The following is a 17,086-nucleotide window of genomic DNA, read 5'->3' as shown; positions in this document are numbered from 1 at the left end:
AATTATTATCTAAGTCTCTTTGCATTTTTGACCAGAATTTTAGCCAGAAGACAAGTGTGGCTACAAAACTGGAGAAAATAATTTGTCTAGAGTTTAATTTGCAGAAAAAGTTAAATATTTGAAAAAGAAAAAGAGAAAAGTAATGCCGATAAAGTTCAAAAAAAGCTGCACGTTTTGATATATGAATTGTTGAAATAGCACAACACCTAACACACTAACCTTATGGCCACAGAGAACCTGAGTTACAATGAGCTTTATACTATGAGGAATCAAAGACTGTCCAATGACAGCTGAATAATTGGAATCAAAAGTCAAGCAATGAAGTGAAAAGACTGAGGCAGGAATCGAACCCATGACCATATGATCACTAAACCTTTACTCTGCCACTCGGCTACAGAGAGCACACTGCTTTCAAAACTGTTGTCATTCATTGTAATGTGATGATGTGCTGCAAACTGGTATGAGTAATCAAGGAGATAACAAACACCTGTAACCAATTGAAGGCGGGGGAGGAGAGCAGAATTCAACATAACATAACAAGAGTTCTTCCCTTGGATTCGAACCAGTGACCTTAGGGTTGGCAGGCAGTTACCCTAACCCCTACACTACAGTGGAGTCATGAAGAACAGAGGTTGAGACTTTGATGAATGTGAGATTTTTTGTGAAAAAGTTAAATATTTGAAAAAGTATAAATAGTTAAAAAGAGAAAAGTAATGCCGATAAAGTTCAAAAAAAGCTGCACGTTTTGATATATAAATTGTTGAAATAGCACAAAGTATGAAGGACTAGAAGAAGACCGTAAAAAGGCGGAAGAAAATGGCCAAACAGAAGAACAATAGTGTGACTGCTTCAGCAGTCACACTAATAAGAAAAAATCCACACAATAACAGTAGTGCCCGGGCTTCGCCCGGGCACTGGTCCCTGCAGCTATTTCATAGCTGTTGGGACCAGTGCCCGGTGCGATTGCCCGTGGCCCTAATAATGTTAATTGAAAGCTGCATACAGTAGGCCTGCTTCAGACGATTCAGTTGATGTGACTGTTTTAATTCTTGCTTTGTGTGTTTAGCTGCTTCAGTTCCCTCGCAAGGATATAGCTGCCTGATACTAATGGGAAGCAATTCTCTGCCAGCCCAAATGAATAAATCATATCTCTGTCTTTGCAGGCGAGGGCCTGGGTCATTTGTTGGAATGCAGGGTCTACAAATGATACAATAAACGAGAAAAAATGCAATTAGGCAGTTTAATAAAGAAGACTAACGAAGCCTCTTTGCCTGCTCGCCCAATGCTTGGCCCAGGGAATATAGCCCACACCCTGCACAATTATGCTGCTGGGGAAGTTCTACACCAGCTCACAAAGTGCTGGGAAAAAAAAAACCTCATTATCCCTCTGTGGTCTGGTTCTCCTTGTCCTTCACGCTGTCTTTATCGCACCGTGCTGTCCTCATGTACAGTCATATTGGCTTCCTTCTGTTTTAGCTCCCCACCTTGCTAAATAATTACTTTATGTTAAAAAGGACACACAAGTGACACAGATGCTTTTCTGTCGCTCGAGGGAAACGGCGATAACGAATCTCAGACAAGTCCCCAACCTCCCATTAACACGTAACCAACTGTGTTCTGTGTGTAACCGCAGCCTTTTCTATTCTAGATCTGTGTGGGTCTGTGACAGCGCTGATGAGCTCTGCGTTCATCATGGCCTTTGACACGTCCTCCGCTCACAGACATTTTTGCCCTTATATTGCACTTGCTTAAGCTTAAGAATACTTGATAAAAAAAATAAAAAAAACGCACACACACAAACTGCCTCCGTTGCAATTAGACAGCCATCCTCCAATTAGACAAAGGAAGCTGGCATATTGTGACCCCTCTGCAACTCTCTGCCTCAACTGTTCTCCCTCTATCTGCCGTAATGAGAGACGGTCTGTTTACAGTGGATGTGCTCTGGCCTGCCTCTTCAGCTCACTCTTTATTTTTGCCTCCATGAATGCAGCAGGAGGGAAGATTTAATGACGCCACCATACATCTAAGGTTAAAGAAGTGCTGCAAAGGCATAAGGACTGTTTATATGAGAGAGTGAATATGCATTAAAACATTTTTCCAGATCGTATATACTGCAAACTCCATGTGTTCGACTTCAGATACACCTGCGTTTTGTCTTAAATGGCTGATATCAAGACTGTCTTGCATGTCTGAGCCCCGCACATTACCGTTTCTCACCAAAGCCAGCTCTCTCTTTTTCACTGTGAGAAAATGCTACAACCCCCTTTCTCACAGATACAGTGGAACGGGGTGGGCTCGCTATTGACTTTGTTTTACATACATGATGGGGTGAGGAGAACATGCAATATCAAGCTATGAACTACAGTCCTTCAAAAGCCTTGAAAGTGGTAGAAAAAAGAAAGGAGTGATGTCTGGGGGAAAAAAAACACATCCAACACCAAGGCTGAGATAGTGATTGTAATCCTGTTATAAAAGACATGCCCTTGAGTGTACATTGCACACACACATGTTCACACAGAAAAACCTCAGTTCCACGTCTTTTGACACTGGTGTTATGTTTCTCTGTCTCCTGCTTTCTCAGACAAGGTGATCCGGCACCGAGCATGCAGTCTAAAGGACACCGCCCATGCTATATTTGCAGCTGAGCTTGATCCCGAGTTCGATCGCATGTGCGAGGAGATCAAAGAGGCGCGCAGGAAGAGAGGTAAGATAGTAATTTTCAACAAAGGAAAATGGAAAGCATTTTTTTTTGTTACTGAAACAAGACACAGTAGCTGTTCTACTCAAAAAAGTGAGTTTCTATCTCTGCCCTGTTGTGTGGATAAGGTGTGATACCAAAAATCTGAACAGAAATCTGCTGGTCCTAACATTTCCTTAATGAGCACAAGTATTTTGCTACTTTGGTAAACAAAAAGTTTAGTTTCATTTTTTCAAATTTTCTGTTATTACTTTTATTTGTCATGGAGCATGCACAAAAAACCCTCATAGGAAAAGAACAGATGTACCAGACTTGGCTGCTAGCTAATTTGCACCTAATAACTGCAGTTACTTGATAAATGTCCATTATTTTGTCTTCACTACCCTCTTTATCTAGGGATAGTTGTTTTCATTATATTACTGGAGGAGCAGACTAATGTAGCACACTAATAACACTGAACACAAAAACATCATTTGTTTATGTAAATAAGTAAACACTTTGGAAGAATACTCATTCACTTGAATAATGAGCCCTAGCCAGTCCACGTTAGATGTGTTGTTTTTTTGCATGCCCTCTTTCTTTTTGCATAGAAAGTCTTTGATAGATTATTTTGGCGAACAGAAACCTGCTTTTAGCAGAAAAGAAACTCTGTGTGGTAGCCCAGTTGCACTTGATGGAGCAGTCAGTTTTTAGTGCAGAGTATGTGGCGCAGAAAGGAGTGATGCCTGAGGCTCCAGTGTTCCAGACAGTACCTTCTGTGCTAGCTGTCTGCCTGGCGCTCTGCAGCTGTACACTCACCAAACAGCCCCAAGCAGTGTTGAGTGGACTCAGGGTAAATCTGAATTAGGTTTATGCACATAGAAATGCACATATATACAATGTGTTTAAATAATAGGCTTAAGCTTTCAAGTACCGGGTTTTATATTAGTTGTCAAATATTGGAGCACGTAATCGTATGCAAATGCCAACTCAAGACATTGGCTGAAAAACACTTTGGTATATCAAACACTTGACCCTATGTGACAGTACTAAGTAAGCTTATCCTTATTAAACGGTGTCAAAACACCAAATGAAAATCTGTAATTTGTGTGTCTCATCATGAATGAGCTAGGTCCAGCTGTGCATTCGCCAAAACCAAATACAGCTGTGTACATGCATGTGCAAGTACACCTGCACATGTTGCGCACAAAATGTTAGAAATTGATAAAAAGAAGGAAGACAATACTCACTGGGAGAAATTACAATTGCACAATTAATGAAATGATATACGTGTGTTAAATATTTAGCGTTTATCCTCATCATATGACTATCATTCAGTCAGTGTCTCTGTTTTTTGTTCTGCTCTATCATGAAAATGTTTAGTTAACAAGTGTACTGAGGAAACTGCAAGACACGATTTTGCTTTAAAAAAAAAAAGAAGCAAAAAAAAAAAAAAGATTATCTACACCATGCACAGCAGTACCCCCCTGAGGGCCTATTGACTTCTGACTTCAGCCACAGAAGCCTGACTCCTCCATGCCAAATGGGGAACTTATCAAAGAGGAGGGGAGAAAAAAAGTCACTCTTTTCTTTTGATTTCCTCTTTTAGCAACTAAAAGCACAAGATGCTAAATGAATATTGCAGGAGCAGAAGTCAACTGCCTGAGAGGAAGAATACAGCTGTGTAAATTTTTCATCTTGCAGTCAAGGTCCTGCTGTAAAGCTATCAATTAGCCCAGCAAGGCTTGATGTCCAGTTGTAGCAGTGTTCAAAACTCACAGTGCATTCCAGGGGGGGTTTCTCCCCCGTGACGAGATGAAAGGAGCTGTAATCATTTCGGCCAAAAACTAAAATATCACTTGATGTCAAAGTTGAAATGTCTCAATTTCAGGGGCTTGCGTGCCCGCATCCTCCACTTCTGCTTTTCAGTCAAATATAGTCCTCGCAAATGATATCTGTCATTTTTTGTCCTAAAATCGTGTTGATTGACGTGTGGTTATATCCTGTTCTCCATATCACTCCCTCTTGTGATCTTTGTCTGTCAGGTCACATTTCCATCATTGTCCGTTAAAGTACATTCCTAGTCTTTCGGTTTTTGCTTGCCCATCTGTACTAGGGATGTGCACGGTTACCCGGGTACTCGAGTACCCGAATAGGAAATCTGCTAATTGGTTACAAATTATTACCTACGATTAAAAAAAATGGCATGTTAGAGCACAGTCTGGCGTCGGGGTCGGGGGTATTGCCGCACTCTTTCCTGTCTATTTCCACAACGGAAAATGATAGCGACGTAATTGTTTTTTTTTTATGAAACCTGGACACTTCAGCTTTTTACATCGATCCCATCGGTGTGTCTGTAGCTTACCAGGAAGCCGAGCAGTCAAGCCGGTAAGATTGGGTGTCCAGTAGGAGACCCATGTGCCATCACATGACGGGCTAAAATCCAATGGGGAAGCTGTGAGCGGTCACAACACAAAATGCTTGAAACATACAAGCATATCTGAAATCCGAAATACCAAGTGACAAAGATATATTGAAAACAGTTCTCTGTTTTCAATATATCTTTGTCACTTTACGTCTTTGTCACTTTACGTCTAGTTAAAAACAGGAGCAGTTGGAGGTAAAATAAAATGCAGTTATGGATTTAAATTGTCCTACTGATAAAAGTGTGGTAAGTTTCAGATGGTTTTGCAGATTGTTCCAGGTTGCAGGTGCACAGTAAGAAAAACTGGACTTTCCAAATTCAGTACTAACAGCAGTGTGAGCCACTCCTTTGACTGTGTATGATAGAGACTTGGATTAAAGATACTAAAGCAGGAAGTACCGCTAATGGCTTGAAAAAGAAAAAGGTTTTCCCCTCCGAGGCAGCCGGGGCATAAATGTGCTCTGTCGGACGGACAATCGGTTACTCGAGTAAGACCATGTTAGGTTACTCGGTTAGAAAATTCCTCGAAATGCCCATCCCTACCATCTACACACATACAGTACACTCTCCCTATATCCTGCCAGCAAATCATTTCAGACATGTTTTCCCATATACACAAACAACACACACACCCACCCTTGCACTTACACACACACAAAGAGTTTTGTCTGTTGTTGGTAACTGATCCTCTGTGGGCACCGCAGACCTCCAGACGCCGGCTCAGCTGACGGCAGCTCCGGGCACTCTGGCAACCAGAAAGCACCACAGTGCTGCAGAGGAGCAGGCTGGAGGCAGCACTCAGGGCGAAGCCACTGACAAGCAGTGCACCACTAGTGAGTATTGAGTCTTGCACACCACACAGCTTTTTTTAATTGCTACACGACCTGCGCAGGGTGATTGATGAGTGACCACATACGTACAGTATGTGTGTGTGTGTGCTTTCCATACCACACGTCTGCTTTATAGGACAACTTAAATGGCAGTAGTGCTGAGTCCACTGTCAGGGCAGCAAATGTACATTACACACTGGTCACCATGCCAACAATTGTGATGGTAGATGACCTTACAGTATCTAACCAATTTGGTGGGATATGGTTAAAAATTCATAGCAATTTTTTTGCTACAATCCAGCATATTCATCAATGTGCACTGTCCCATCTAAATACACAAATAACTACAAATACATACAAAATTCTTATAAATATTATGAATTACTCAGTGAGTAATTCATAATATTTTACTATTTTCTATAGAACACATGTGTAAGAGGTTTGTGTGAACATGGACACAACATACTGAATGTGTCATGCATGTTTTTTCAGAGATCACTACATCCCAAGCTCAAACAAAAACAGAAATAAACCCGAAACTTCAAGTGCACCATAACCTTTGTCTGACTCACACACACTCCAACTTCAGCTCTATCTCATCTTGCTTTCCCCCTGTCTCTGATGCTGCAGCAAGCAGCTGTGTTGTATTACAACAGTATACCAGATGTATGTGATGTCATACACCTGCCCACCTACACACACACACACACACACACACACACACAAACACACACACACACACGTACAGATAGATTTCTCAGCAGTGGCGAAGCAACACAGTGAGCAGCCTCATTAGCAGGACCGGTCTCTCCTAACCACTCCGAACATGACCACGCCATAGAGCAATTACATGCCCACCTGTGGCAACTGGCAGGTGCCTAAGGGTGAGGGGAGGGTCGGGCACGAGTAGGGGGCAGACTAATGAGGCTGTTACCTGAACGAATCGGATGTAAGCAGTTTTTCACATGTAATCCGAGAAAATGCCCTCTAGCTCCCACCTGGACAAAACCTAGGAAGTGATGAAACGTTCAAAGTCTTTGTACGACAGTGTGGGGCGAGTTTGACAATGTTTTGTGACATATGCTGTGACTGGAAGAAAGATTATGATGATGATAATGGACTCTTTGCTCGGATTGGAGTTTTTGTGCCTGTGCAGTTCAGCTGTCGGACACAAGGTGGTGCTTGTCTCTCATGACAGCATTGCTCACAGGACCCCTGCTGTGTGGGTAAACCGTTCCTTCTCCCAGGGAGTCGGTTCTCTCTTGAGAGATGAGGGCCTCTGATGGCTACCATAAATACTGTAAGACTCTGGGCGTGTATAAGTCCCACTCTTAGTGCTATTTATCTTGTCCTGCTAGGCCAGAAAAAGCAGCTAGGGAGATTTAAGTGTGAACTTTTACCTCCAAGTAATCAGTTCAGGGTAATGTAAGGACACCTAAACGGAACTAAATGCCTTTCCTCCCACCAGAAGCTTCCTTCATCAGCTCTTGTTAACATTTCCATGTCTCCCACATTCTGTTATAAACTGTTTTCTTGTCTGTAACAACATCTATTGCACGTCTGTCCGTCCTGGATGAGAGATCCCTCCTCTGTTGCTCACCCTGAGGTTTCTCCAATTTTTCCCTGTTAAAAGGGTTTTCTATGGAGTTTTTCCTCAGTGGATGTGAGGGTCTAAGGATAGAGGATGTTGTTATGATGCCATGTAAAGCCCTTTGAGACAAACTGTTTGTAAAAATGGGCTATACAAATAAAATTGCCTTGCCTGGGTTGTTTTTTCAAATAGTTATTGTTTTAACTATAAACATTTCAGTCTAGTGCCATTTCATTTTCATTCATTTGACATTCTGATTTCCTTAGCACATGATGGTGTACCAAAAAACTAAAAAGACGAGGGAAAAAAAACTGTGTTATTGGCATATATTGTTGTCGTCTGTTTGATGAATTAAGAATACAACAACAATGTATTGATTCCTTAATTGCCCCTAACGACAAAAAGAATAAGAAAAATGAAAGAGAATTTGGGCAGACCTGTTTCCCTCTTTTTTTTCTCCCTCTTTTTAAGGGTGACAGGCGAGAAGAGGAAAACAATACCACTTTTAGCAACAGTCTTTATCTACAGAGCTAAATGTCACAGATGCCGACCACCAATTTAGAAGCTCTTGGGAGAGTCGTTATCAGCCTCCACCAGAGGCTTAATTAATTAGGTCAACTCAGGTGTTTAATTTGTGTCATCGGCAGCCAGTTCTCACCTGGAACACCCCAGCAAGGCGACTATTAGGCTAATTGATCAGAGTCGGTTGTGTTTGGAGATATGACACACCCAATAATCAAAGTGCAGGGCCACATGGAGGAAACATCAATTTGTCTGCTTTTATTAAAGAGGAGATAAACAGTTGGTGAAACTGCACCCGCTGCAGTTCAGTCATTCCAGCATTGTTGACTTTCCCTCACTCTTCTGAGGACGGTCAGGACTTGAAGGTTCAAGATATCCTCGATCATTACCTGCAGGGTGAAGCCTATCTGGAGCCGTTTTGGTATCTGCAGTTCTATATTGCTTTTATCTGGGCGCCTCTCCTCTCTCCTTCCATCTCTCTTTTCCATTTGCCTAGGGCTGAGAGTTACCTATGACATAGAGGTATGAAAGGAGAGTGGTGGCTGTGATGAAATACACAATTTGGAACCGTGAAGAAAGTTACATGAGAGGCTTTCTGAAGGCTGAGGATATTTTTGAATCAGGTGTGAAAAGCAGTGGCCCTGGATATGCCTAGTTGTGGAGATGCAGATAGCTGGAGCATCTGCTCCTATTGTCAGGACAATCAGGGCCAGGAACACGAGAGACCTTTCTGCTGTTAATGCACAAGAAAACAGGAAAGAAGGATGTGGTTTCCATTAGCCTGCGCGGATAGGTCTGTCATGGTTTTTCTGCTCCCCCACTTTCAGCCTTTCTCTCTCTCCACCCCCTCCCTCTCTCCTGTCACTCTCTCCCAGGAGGAGCAGAAAACCTGAGGCCCATTACCTGGGCCACAGCCCCAGGTTCATTCGTAGTGCATCACCACAAAGATCTGGTTCATACAGAGTGCTTTCCTTTCATTAATATTTAAGTCCCTTCATTTTTTCCCATTCACTCACGCCTGTTTTCTGCAAGCTAAATGATGCAGGTTATTTTTGTGACAGTTGAGTTGTATGCTATAAATTGCTTAACCAGAAAAACCCACCTAAGTGGGATCGTTGTCTTGTTTTTGGTATTTGTCATGCTCAGACTGAAGTCGTATGCTGCTTTTTCAGTTTGGCAAAAACCTCACCCTGTCTGTTTTTCTTGGCATGGTTCACCAGTGTTTTTCCTCTTCCAGATGACAAGATTGTCCTTATTCAACTGTTGAACTGTTTGCAGAAGAAAAGAATAATGATGCAGGGGCTGCATAATGTGTCCTCCACGTCACTCAATAGCATGCCCAAGGCAACAGCCACCAGGCTGCATTCATGTAGACAGAACACTGCTGTGGCTTGCCTCTCCCCTGCCTTGTATCTCGCATCACAATAAACAGACAGCTCCTCTCCCCACTGCCAATGTCAATCCATCACAAGACCTTAATGGGATATTTAAAGTTATAATAAACACTCCCATTTCCTTTTATCACAGACTGGCGTAGTTACTGCATAAAAGGATGGCCTGGATTTTTTTTTGTCCTCAGGACAAAAGGACAACAGGCACACAGACTGTACACGCTGTGATGGTCACAGTGCCCAAGTAAGTGGGTTAATAAGAAGGCACTTTTTTCCATTTAAGAAACATAAAGCACGCTTTACTCAGTTTTCCCATCTATGCCTTTTCTGTTTACAGTGATGTAGGTTCCCATGCACTCACTGAAGTTTAACCTTCACACCAGCATGTTTTGCCCCTGCCAGTGAAAATTGATTTTTTTAGCCTTGTTAACATGCATTTTATTTTTTGTAAAATCAAAGACAGAAACAAGATATATAAGTGACCAAAGTAGGTAGACGGTGCCCTGGCTAAATATTTCCGCCTTAGTACTGCTGTGGAGTAGATTTATATGGCTACGGTTCCATATGTCACAAATTTAAGGAACTAACTCTGAGGAACCTAATACCCTGTCAGTACAGAAGAGAGAGTTTGCATGAGCACAACCACAACTGCTGAGTCAGCTACAGCCAGTCTGCCGTTAACAAACAGCAGAACCAAACCACGGATGCTAACTACATTCACTGTTCTGAATCAGGTTCTGATTTAGGGTAAAAATGTGTGGTTGTATCTCCAATATTTGCTGAAATGCTTATCATCATGATACTCCCTGCTCTCTCACCAATCAATAGTGCAAACAACAGGAGTGTGAGGGGCAAGTGGGGCCTGATCCAGAATTTGTCAGTAAAGAATCCTCACTTTCCTTACTTTCCTTTTTTTAAGAGTTTCTGTTAAACAAATTATTACTTGTGATAAAGGTTTTTTGCATATCTAAAATTATGGCTGTAGGCGAACTTTAACATCTCTCACCAGCATTTGTGTAAAAGTACAAACCAGTTGTTGTCACTTTAATTAACATTTGACACTCTGTTGGTCTGTTTACACCAATTTTGCTCTTCAAGTTCAAATGACTTGTGAAAACTCTGACTCGAGAAAGAAACAAGTAAAAACTTTTCTCCATTTTCTACCTTTCCTGACTGTAATTTTGCCATATTTTCTTTTCCAAATCACCCAATCACTCAGTTCAAAAACATTTCCCACATCAAGCATTTGCTATTCTAAATTTGAAAATGAGAAAACAAAATCACATAATCAAATTCTGTACTGAAAGTTGATGCTGCAAAGTTAATTTAGACAAGGCAAAAAGGATTTTTATCAAACCAAAATGTAAAAAACCAACATAGATTTTCCTCAACAATACATTCTGATATTCAAATCAGATCTGTTACTTTGAATATTCATTTTATATCATGTATCATAAATCATATATTGCATCTACTCCTAACTTGTCTGAGTGGCATTTGTTGCAGATTACAGGTGATGAATGCCATTCCTTCCTGTGGATGTAATATTTCTTCAGCTTCCTAAAGGCTAAAATTAGAAGGTACTAGTGGGCGGCGAGCGGAAACATAACATCTTGCCTGAAACTGAGATTGTGATGTTATTATTAGTTATTAGAACTGGACACTGCATTTCCCCAAGCTACTTCTTGGCTACCAGGCGAAAACAATCTTGAGTTGCACACTCCGACACCCTGTGGCGCTCACTAATAAAATCCAGGCAAAGCATGCAAAGCCCTGAGTGAATAAGCACTGAGCGTAAGCTGCCATTTTGTGGGCACAGATGCCTCATGGATTGTGGCACCAAGCGTGAAATGAATGTAAAATCATCCATGATGCCGCTTGCTTCCATTTATTGTTTTAGGGTGCAGATGAGCTGACATCAGTGTTAGTGTTTCTGAAGATTCATTCTGTGTCTGTGGGTCTTTTCAGTCGCAACATATCACCATTCATAGTTGTCGCTGCATGCTAAGTGTTCACAGTTGACAAGGTTGGGAGGTGATCCTCTTCACAGGGTTTTAATGCCTTGTTTTATTACCGCGCCGTGGAGATAACCACATTATTGTAAACAGCATACATTACGGCCTTAAAGAAATGAGCCTCGAGAATTACACCGGAATGATGGAGCATTGTTGCTCGTTGCCTCTGTGCATGCCCAATGACTACAAGCTGTGCTGCCCAAGGATGCAAGAGAGGTGATGGGAAGGGAAAAGAGTAAGAATGAGTAAGAGAGGACGACTTTTGAATGCTAGAGAGATAGGAGTGGAATGCCAGCAATGCCTAATTATGGTATACGTTTATCGCCTCTTTCAGTGGCCTGCCTAATTGTTGGACAGAAATGTTAGGATTAGACCCAGAGTGATCATAGAAAGGACTATCGCACAGGGGTGTCCATATTGAACATTGTTCCTTTTGTAATTTTTCATTTTAACTCTTTTCTTTTCTGACATGATGATGTCAAAGCTCTGTAAAGCGTCAAAATGCTGAAATTACTTCTGGACTATTATATCAGTTAAACTCAAAAACAATGAATAGGTCATTCAAGGTCCAGTTTTCTGGCTATGCCCTAGGAATGTTAGTACATTACAAAATGACTTATAGGTGCTTGCATTGGTTGCTACTGTAGACATACTACTCACAAAAAGTTAGGAATATTTGACAAGAACATCTCTATAAAAAGTTCATGCTACAGTGATGTTCTATCATGAAAACCTTTTAAGTAGAAGGATGCAATGGTCATTTCTTTATCTCAAACAGTAGCTAACAACAGTGGTGGCTATAGCACAACAAAAATCTCCATGTCTCAATAACTTGATCAATTTGATCAAAGTGTTGTCTTGGTCTCATGATGTCAAAATTTGAACTTTGTGATGAAGAGGACTGTATACAAATTGTCATTGAACCAGAACATTTAGTGGTTCAATGACAATTGAAGTTTAGAGAAGGTTAAATTAAGTTCACCTGTAAAGGTTATAGTGCATTTTAGGTGCATTGTGAAATTTAATCCAAAAGCCAAACATCCCTAACTTTTTGTGAGTACTTGTATTTGGATATTCACAACGGATTGGCTGAAGTGCTTTTCCAGTTAAAGTTAATGTGGTGAACCAAGTCTTCCCTTTGTTGTTGTGGCACATTCCTGTTCTCTGCGTCCAGGACAAGTGGCTCTCCTGCACAGACCTTCATTCTTTTTATCTGTTTGGATGAAGGACATAGTTATCTCAAGTAGGCATCTTGTTTTGGAGTTTAAGGAAGCTATTCCACAGAGGTATGTTGGTGTGATCGTGTTTTCATGAGCTTCCAGTGAAATTTTACGAGTTTTTATGAGGAATTAATTCTTCAGTCGTTAACCACATTACGTTGGATACAAATTCCATCCAGTCCAAAGCCACCACAAACTACATTATTGAGAGAGTTGTATTACCATCTCTCTGGTAGTCTCATCTGTATCAACTTTATGAACTTAATGATGGTTTACTTTACTCTACTTTTAATATTTATTGCAACACTTTTCCATTTCATTGTCCCCCGCTTGTACGTGTCTTTCCCCTGTTGTACAGTCAGTGCAGAATATTTTATCAATGGTAAAATATTCAGAAAGCTTTCCATGATAATGGTGTGCCCATCCCCATTAATGTTATACAGTATCTCGGTCACACCGAGACCCTTCACGGTTTGACCCTTCACTTCGACTAAATTAACCACTGATTAGAAGCTGGTGGTCCAAAAAAGCTAAAGGTTAAGGTCACAGTGACTTTACCATGAAATCTTTGGTCTCAACAAAAAACAAATCCATATAATGATTATAAGTGTAATAGGAAAAAATGGTGAACTTTTATGTCCAAATAGTAAAAGTTCACTCTTCCATCATAATATTCTGCTAAAAACACTCCTGGCTTCTTCCGTTCATCACTATAACTCAGCCAGGTGATATTGTGATAGTATTTCCTCCAACTCGTCTGGTTGGCAGAGGCATACATCTGCGAGGCAGTAATTCACGGTTTTATCTATCGCTCTCCAACATTAAAGAGAAGCCCTGCATCTCAGTGTTTAGGCTGTAGTACAGGCTGAAAATTATACACAGCCTCCTGGGCTTTCGCTCTCATTGTTTTGACCATAGTGCAGTCGATCAGTCAATTTCAGTAAACATCAGAGGCTAGTAAACACCAGGTATCCTAATGGGGTGTATTGCCTCTCTCTGCATGGTTCTGATAAGTTGACTGGAACAAATTGCACAAACAAAATGATGCATTAGCGCTTGATTAGTTGGAATTACTTATGGATTTGTTGTTGAAATCCAGATTATCTTTTGGATTTAATGCACTTCTCAAACCCTGCTTGATGGAAAGCGAACCGGTTTCTGTTTGTCATTAAGACCCACCTCTCTGTAATGTCGGCACCTTGCGTATCAGGTTTTGCATTTCAATGCAGTGATCTTTTGAAGATTGATATACTGGCTGCCTAATTTAAAATATTTCACCAACCAAACTCTGAGAATGCCAATGGAGGCATCACCTTTACCTCCTGAGGTTCGAGTTGTTTTTCTCTGCCTACGTGCACTTTAAAAATCTTTACTTGAGTAGTTTTGGCATTAATCCTCCAGTTTGGTACGGAATCAGATTCTGCTACATCTCCTTTCCCAGAATAATAAGTCAGCTAATGTTTACGTGACCTGTTGTGGAGATTAACTTTTCTGAACACAAACTTAGGCCATCAGTGCTCACTGCTCACATCTCTGGGGACTCTTTAAGAGATGGCCACATTAAGCGACATGAGTCACATTAGACCACCATAACAATAGGAATGTGCGCCGACTGGGTTTTTAATTACATCAGATTACTCAGAGATTTGCACTTATCCAGGCTAATTGCCACGTCTCCATTAAACCCAGAAATTAGATGCATTTTTCTCAATACAGCTGCCCCTTTCCAGCTAACCGTTCATTATAACATATCACAAAAGTCAAGGACAGTTATGTAACTCATCAGCACCCCAGCGGCCCAGTCAGACCCATGAATAGTTGATTGTTATTTATTAAGCCATCGTATCTGTGACATGTCAGTGAGTAATGCTACCATATTCATTTAGCATTAGGACAAGTTTAAGAAAGAGTTTTTAACTGTTTTATGAACCAAGTCTTCCCTTTCTTGTTGTGGCACATTCATGTTCCCTGCATCCAGGACAAGTGGCTCTCCTGCACAGACCTTCATTCTTTGTATCGGTTTGGATGAAGGACATAGTTATCTTAAGTAGGCATCTTGTTTTGGAGTTTAAGAAAGGTGTTCCACAGAGGCATGTTTTCATGAGCTTCCAGTGAAGTTTTACATTATGAGGAATGCATTCTTCAGTCGTTAACCACATTACGTTGGACACAAATTCCATCCAGTCCAAAGCCACCACAAACTACATTATCGAGAGAGTTGTGTTACCATCTCTCTGGTAGTGTCATCTGTATCAATTTTATGAACTTAATGATGGTTTACTTTACTCTACTTTTAAAATGTATTGAAAAACTTTTCCGTTTCATTGTCCCCCGCTTGTGCGTGTGTCTGTCCCCTGTTGTACAGTCAGCAAAGAATATTTTATCAATGGTAAAATATTCAGAATGCTATTGTTTACATAATGCTTTTACTTATTGTTTTTTGAAATGTCTAATTAAATTTAGGATTTGCATGTTAGGAAAGATAGATTTCACAGATCTCTGGGCTACAGTGAATCGAGTTATGTACGATATTACAATACACTTTTCTTGTTATGGAGAATTGGTTTGAAGTTATGAAAGTTTTAAAATGTAATTATAAGATAAGTGTGGGAAGACTGAATATATGAACTTGCCTCAGAGAATCTTGTAAAAGTAGAGCCCCAAACTTGAAGGAAGAATGTGTTCAGACAAAGAAATGTTGGTACAGTGCTTATCTACTTCTTGATGTACTGTCACTTATCTCTTCATGTTTCCTTAACTATTATTAATAAATCAGCAAATCCTCTTGTCTTATTTGAATAGGAATGGCATAATTATTTCTTTAATTGAGAATAACCGTAAAGCTTTAATTTAGCTGTGGTCAAACATTAGCTTCACTAAGGTAGCTGTTGTTGTTGAAGGCTGCCAAAGAAGGAGCAATGGAAAAAAAAGAAGTCACAGCTTGGATACATGGAGAGATGAGGTAATAATGCACAGGAAGCACTAGCACAAGTGGTGGTTATGAAAGCAACTCAGTCTGACATCTTAAATAGACCATTCAGTTGGTAATGGCAGTCCTAACAACTTCGATGACAGATTAGCAGATCTAGACCACAGTGCACTTGAACAGCCCGCCTGTACACTTTATTTTTCTTAGACAACAAACATGCTTTTATTGAGAATAAATGTTAATACAAGTTTTATGTAATGTTATGTGTTGAGCTCTGTTCATAGGCAGTCTTGGTAAATCATCAAAAGCAGGAGAACTGAAAGAAATCAATACTAACCTCCAAACGTCAGCTACACCATGGGCAGTTTGAGTTAAGATAAGCTTAAATCTCGAGACTGTCTGTTACAACTGCCAACAGTCAGTGGAAATCCGATTATACAATTCAACCCAAATCCATTTTTTTCTGTCTAGAAGATGGAAAACAATGCAAACTACTGGATAACAAAGAATATGTGATGAAACGAAGCAAATCTGTGGTAGGGTGAACCCTGTTATAGTAGCAGTATACACTTGTTGGAAGGTCGTTGCTTCAGAAACTTTGCCATCGGCACCTTTCTGCCGTTATATTTTAGGGGGCTGTGTCCATGAGTGTCCGTCAGCTGGCCAGAGGTCAAACTGGATTTTAACATCTCTCTCAAAATCCTTTTTTTCTTCTTTGTTAGGCAACTACTTGTGGTCCTCTGTTTGCACGAATGAGTGCCACACTATCAAATGCCCTCCAGGAAAGACTATCATTTATATTCCCACAGTTAAACATATCACGCACCCTCTTCTCTGTGACAGCTGGCTCTTCACACTGCATTTCATTGTGGCTGTTTGGACTAGCTATAAACTTTTGATTTCTGACATAGAGGGACAACATGTTGTACAAACTAGTTGTTATTTAGCATAAAAGAACCCTTATTCTGATTGCGTGGCTATTTTTGATGCCAATTTAGGATCCAGGATGGGCTTCCTTTTTTAGTTGATACTCGTGATGAGCTTCATATGCAGCAGCGATTACCAGTCATAACACAGTGTTATCCCTTGATATTGCTCATAACTGCAGGGAATCATTGTCTCAACTCTGGGAAATCACTTTTGAAAAGTTGGTTGAGAAATATAGTGGCAGCAAATGTCCTGAAAAACTTAAATAGAATGTGATTAGGAGACGATCCAGGGGATAAAGCACGGCTTAATCATGTAAGGAAACCGACTTTGTTTCAGCTTTACCTCTGAGGAGCAGATGATCGTCAAGAAATCACTGTTCCTTTTATTAATTCATTGTGACATTATGACATCATGCATGTCTAACCAAAAATGAACAAATTTGATTTAATGTCCCACAATATAATGTCAATGAATCTTTAAAGAAGAAAACAACAACAGATGATTCAGTAGGTGTCTATGTAGTGTAAAGAATCCCTGTGTAAACTGTTTAATTGAA

The 17,086-nt window shown here is 40.5% G+C and overlaps 1 protein-coding gene across 1 annotated transcript in view; it reads left to right on the top strand.

Annotated features, from left to right (window-relative positions):
• atad2b (ATPase family AAA domain containing 2B) overlaps positions 1–17,086 on the top strand; it is an 84,063-nt gene that overhangs the window by 25,224 nt on the left and 41,753 nt on the right. The window contains exons 23-24 of the mRNA XM_085771179.1: positions 2,582–2,704; positions 5,807–5,935. Coding sequence (XP_085627305.1) covers positions 2,582–2,704; positions 5,807–5,935 — 252 coding nt within the window. The remainder of the gene's footprint in view (positions 1–2,581; positions 2,705–5,806; positions 5,936–17,086) is intronic.

This window comes from Trachurus japonicus, chromosome 24 (assembly GCF_045865225.1).
Source record: "Trachurus japonicus isolate A0001 chromosome 24, Traja_1.0".
Classification (NCBI taxonomy): Eukaryota; Metazoa; Chordata; class Actinopteri; order Carangiformes; family Carangidae; genus Trachurus; species Trachurus japonicus.
The sequence above is the reverse complement of the archived record's forward strand: the minus strand, read 5'-3'. Positions and strand labels throughout refer to the sequence as shown.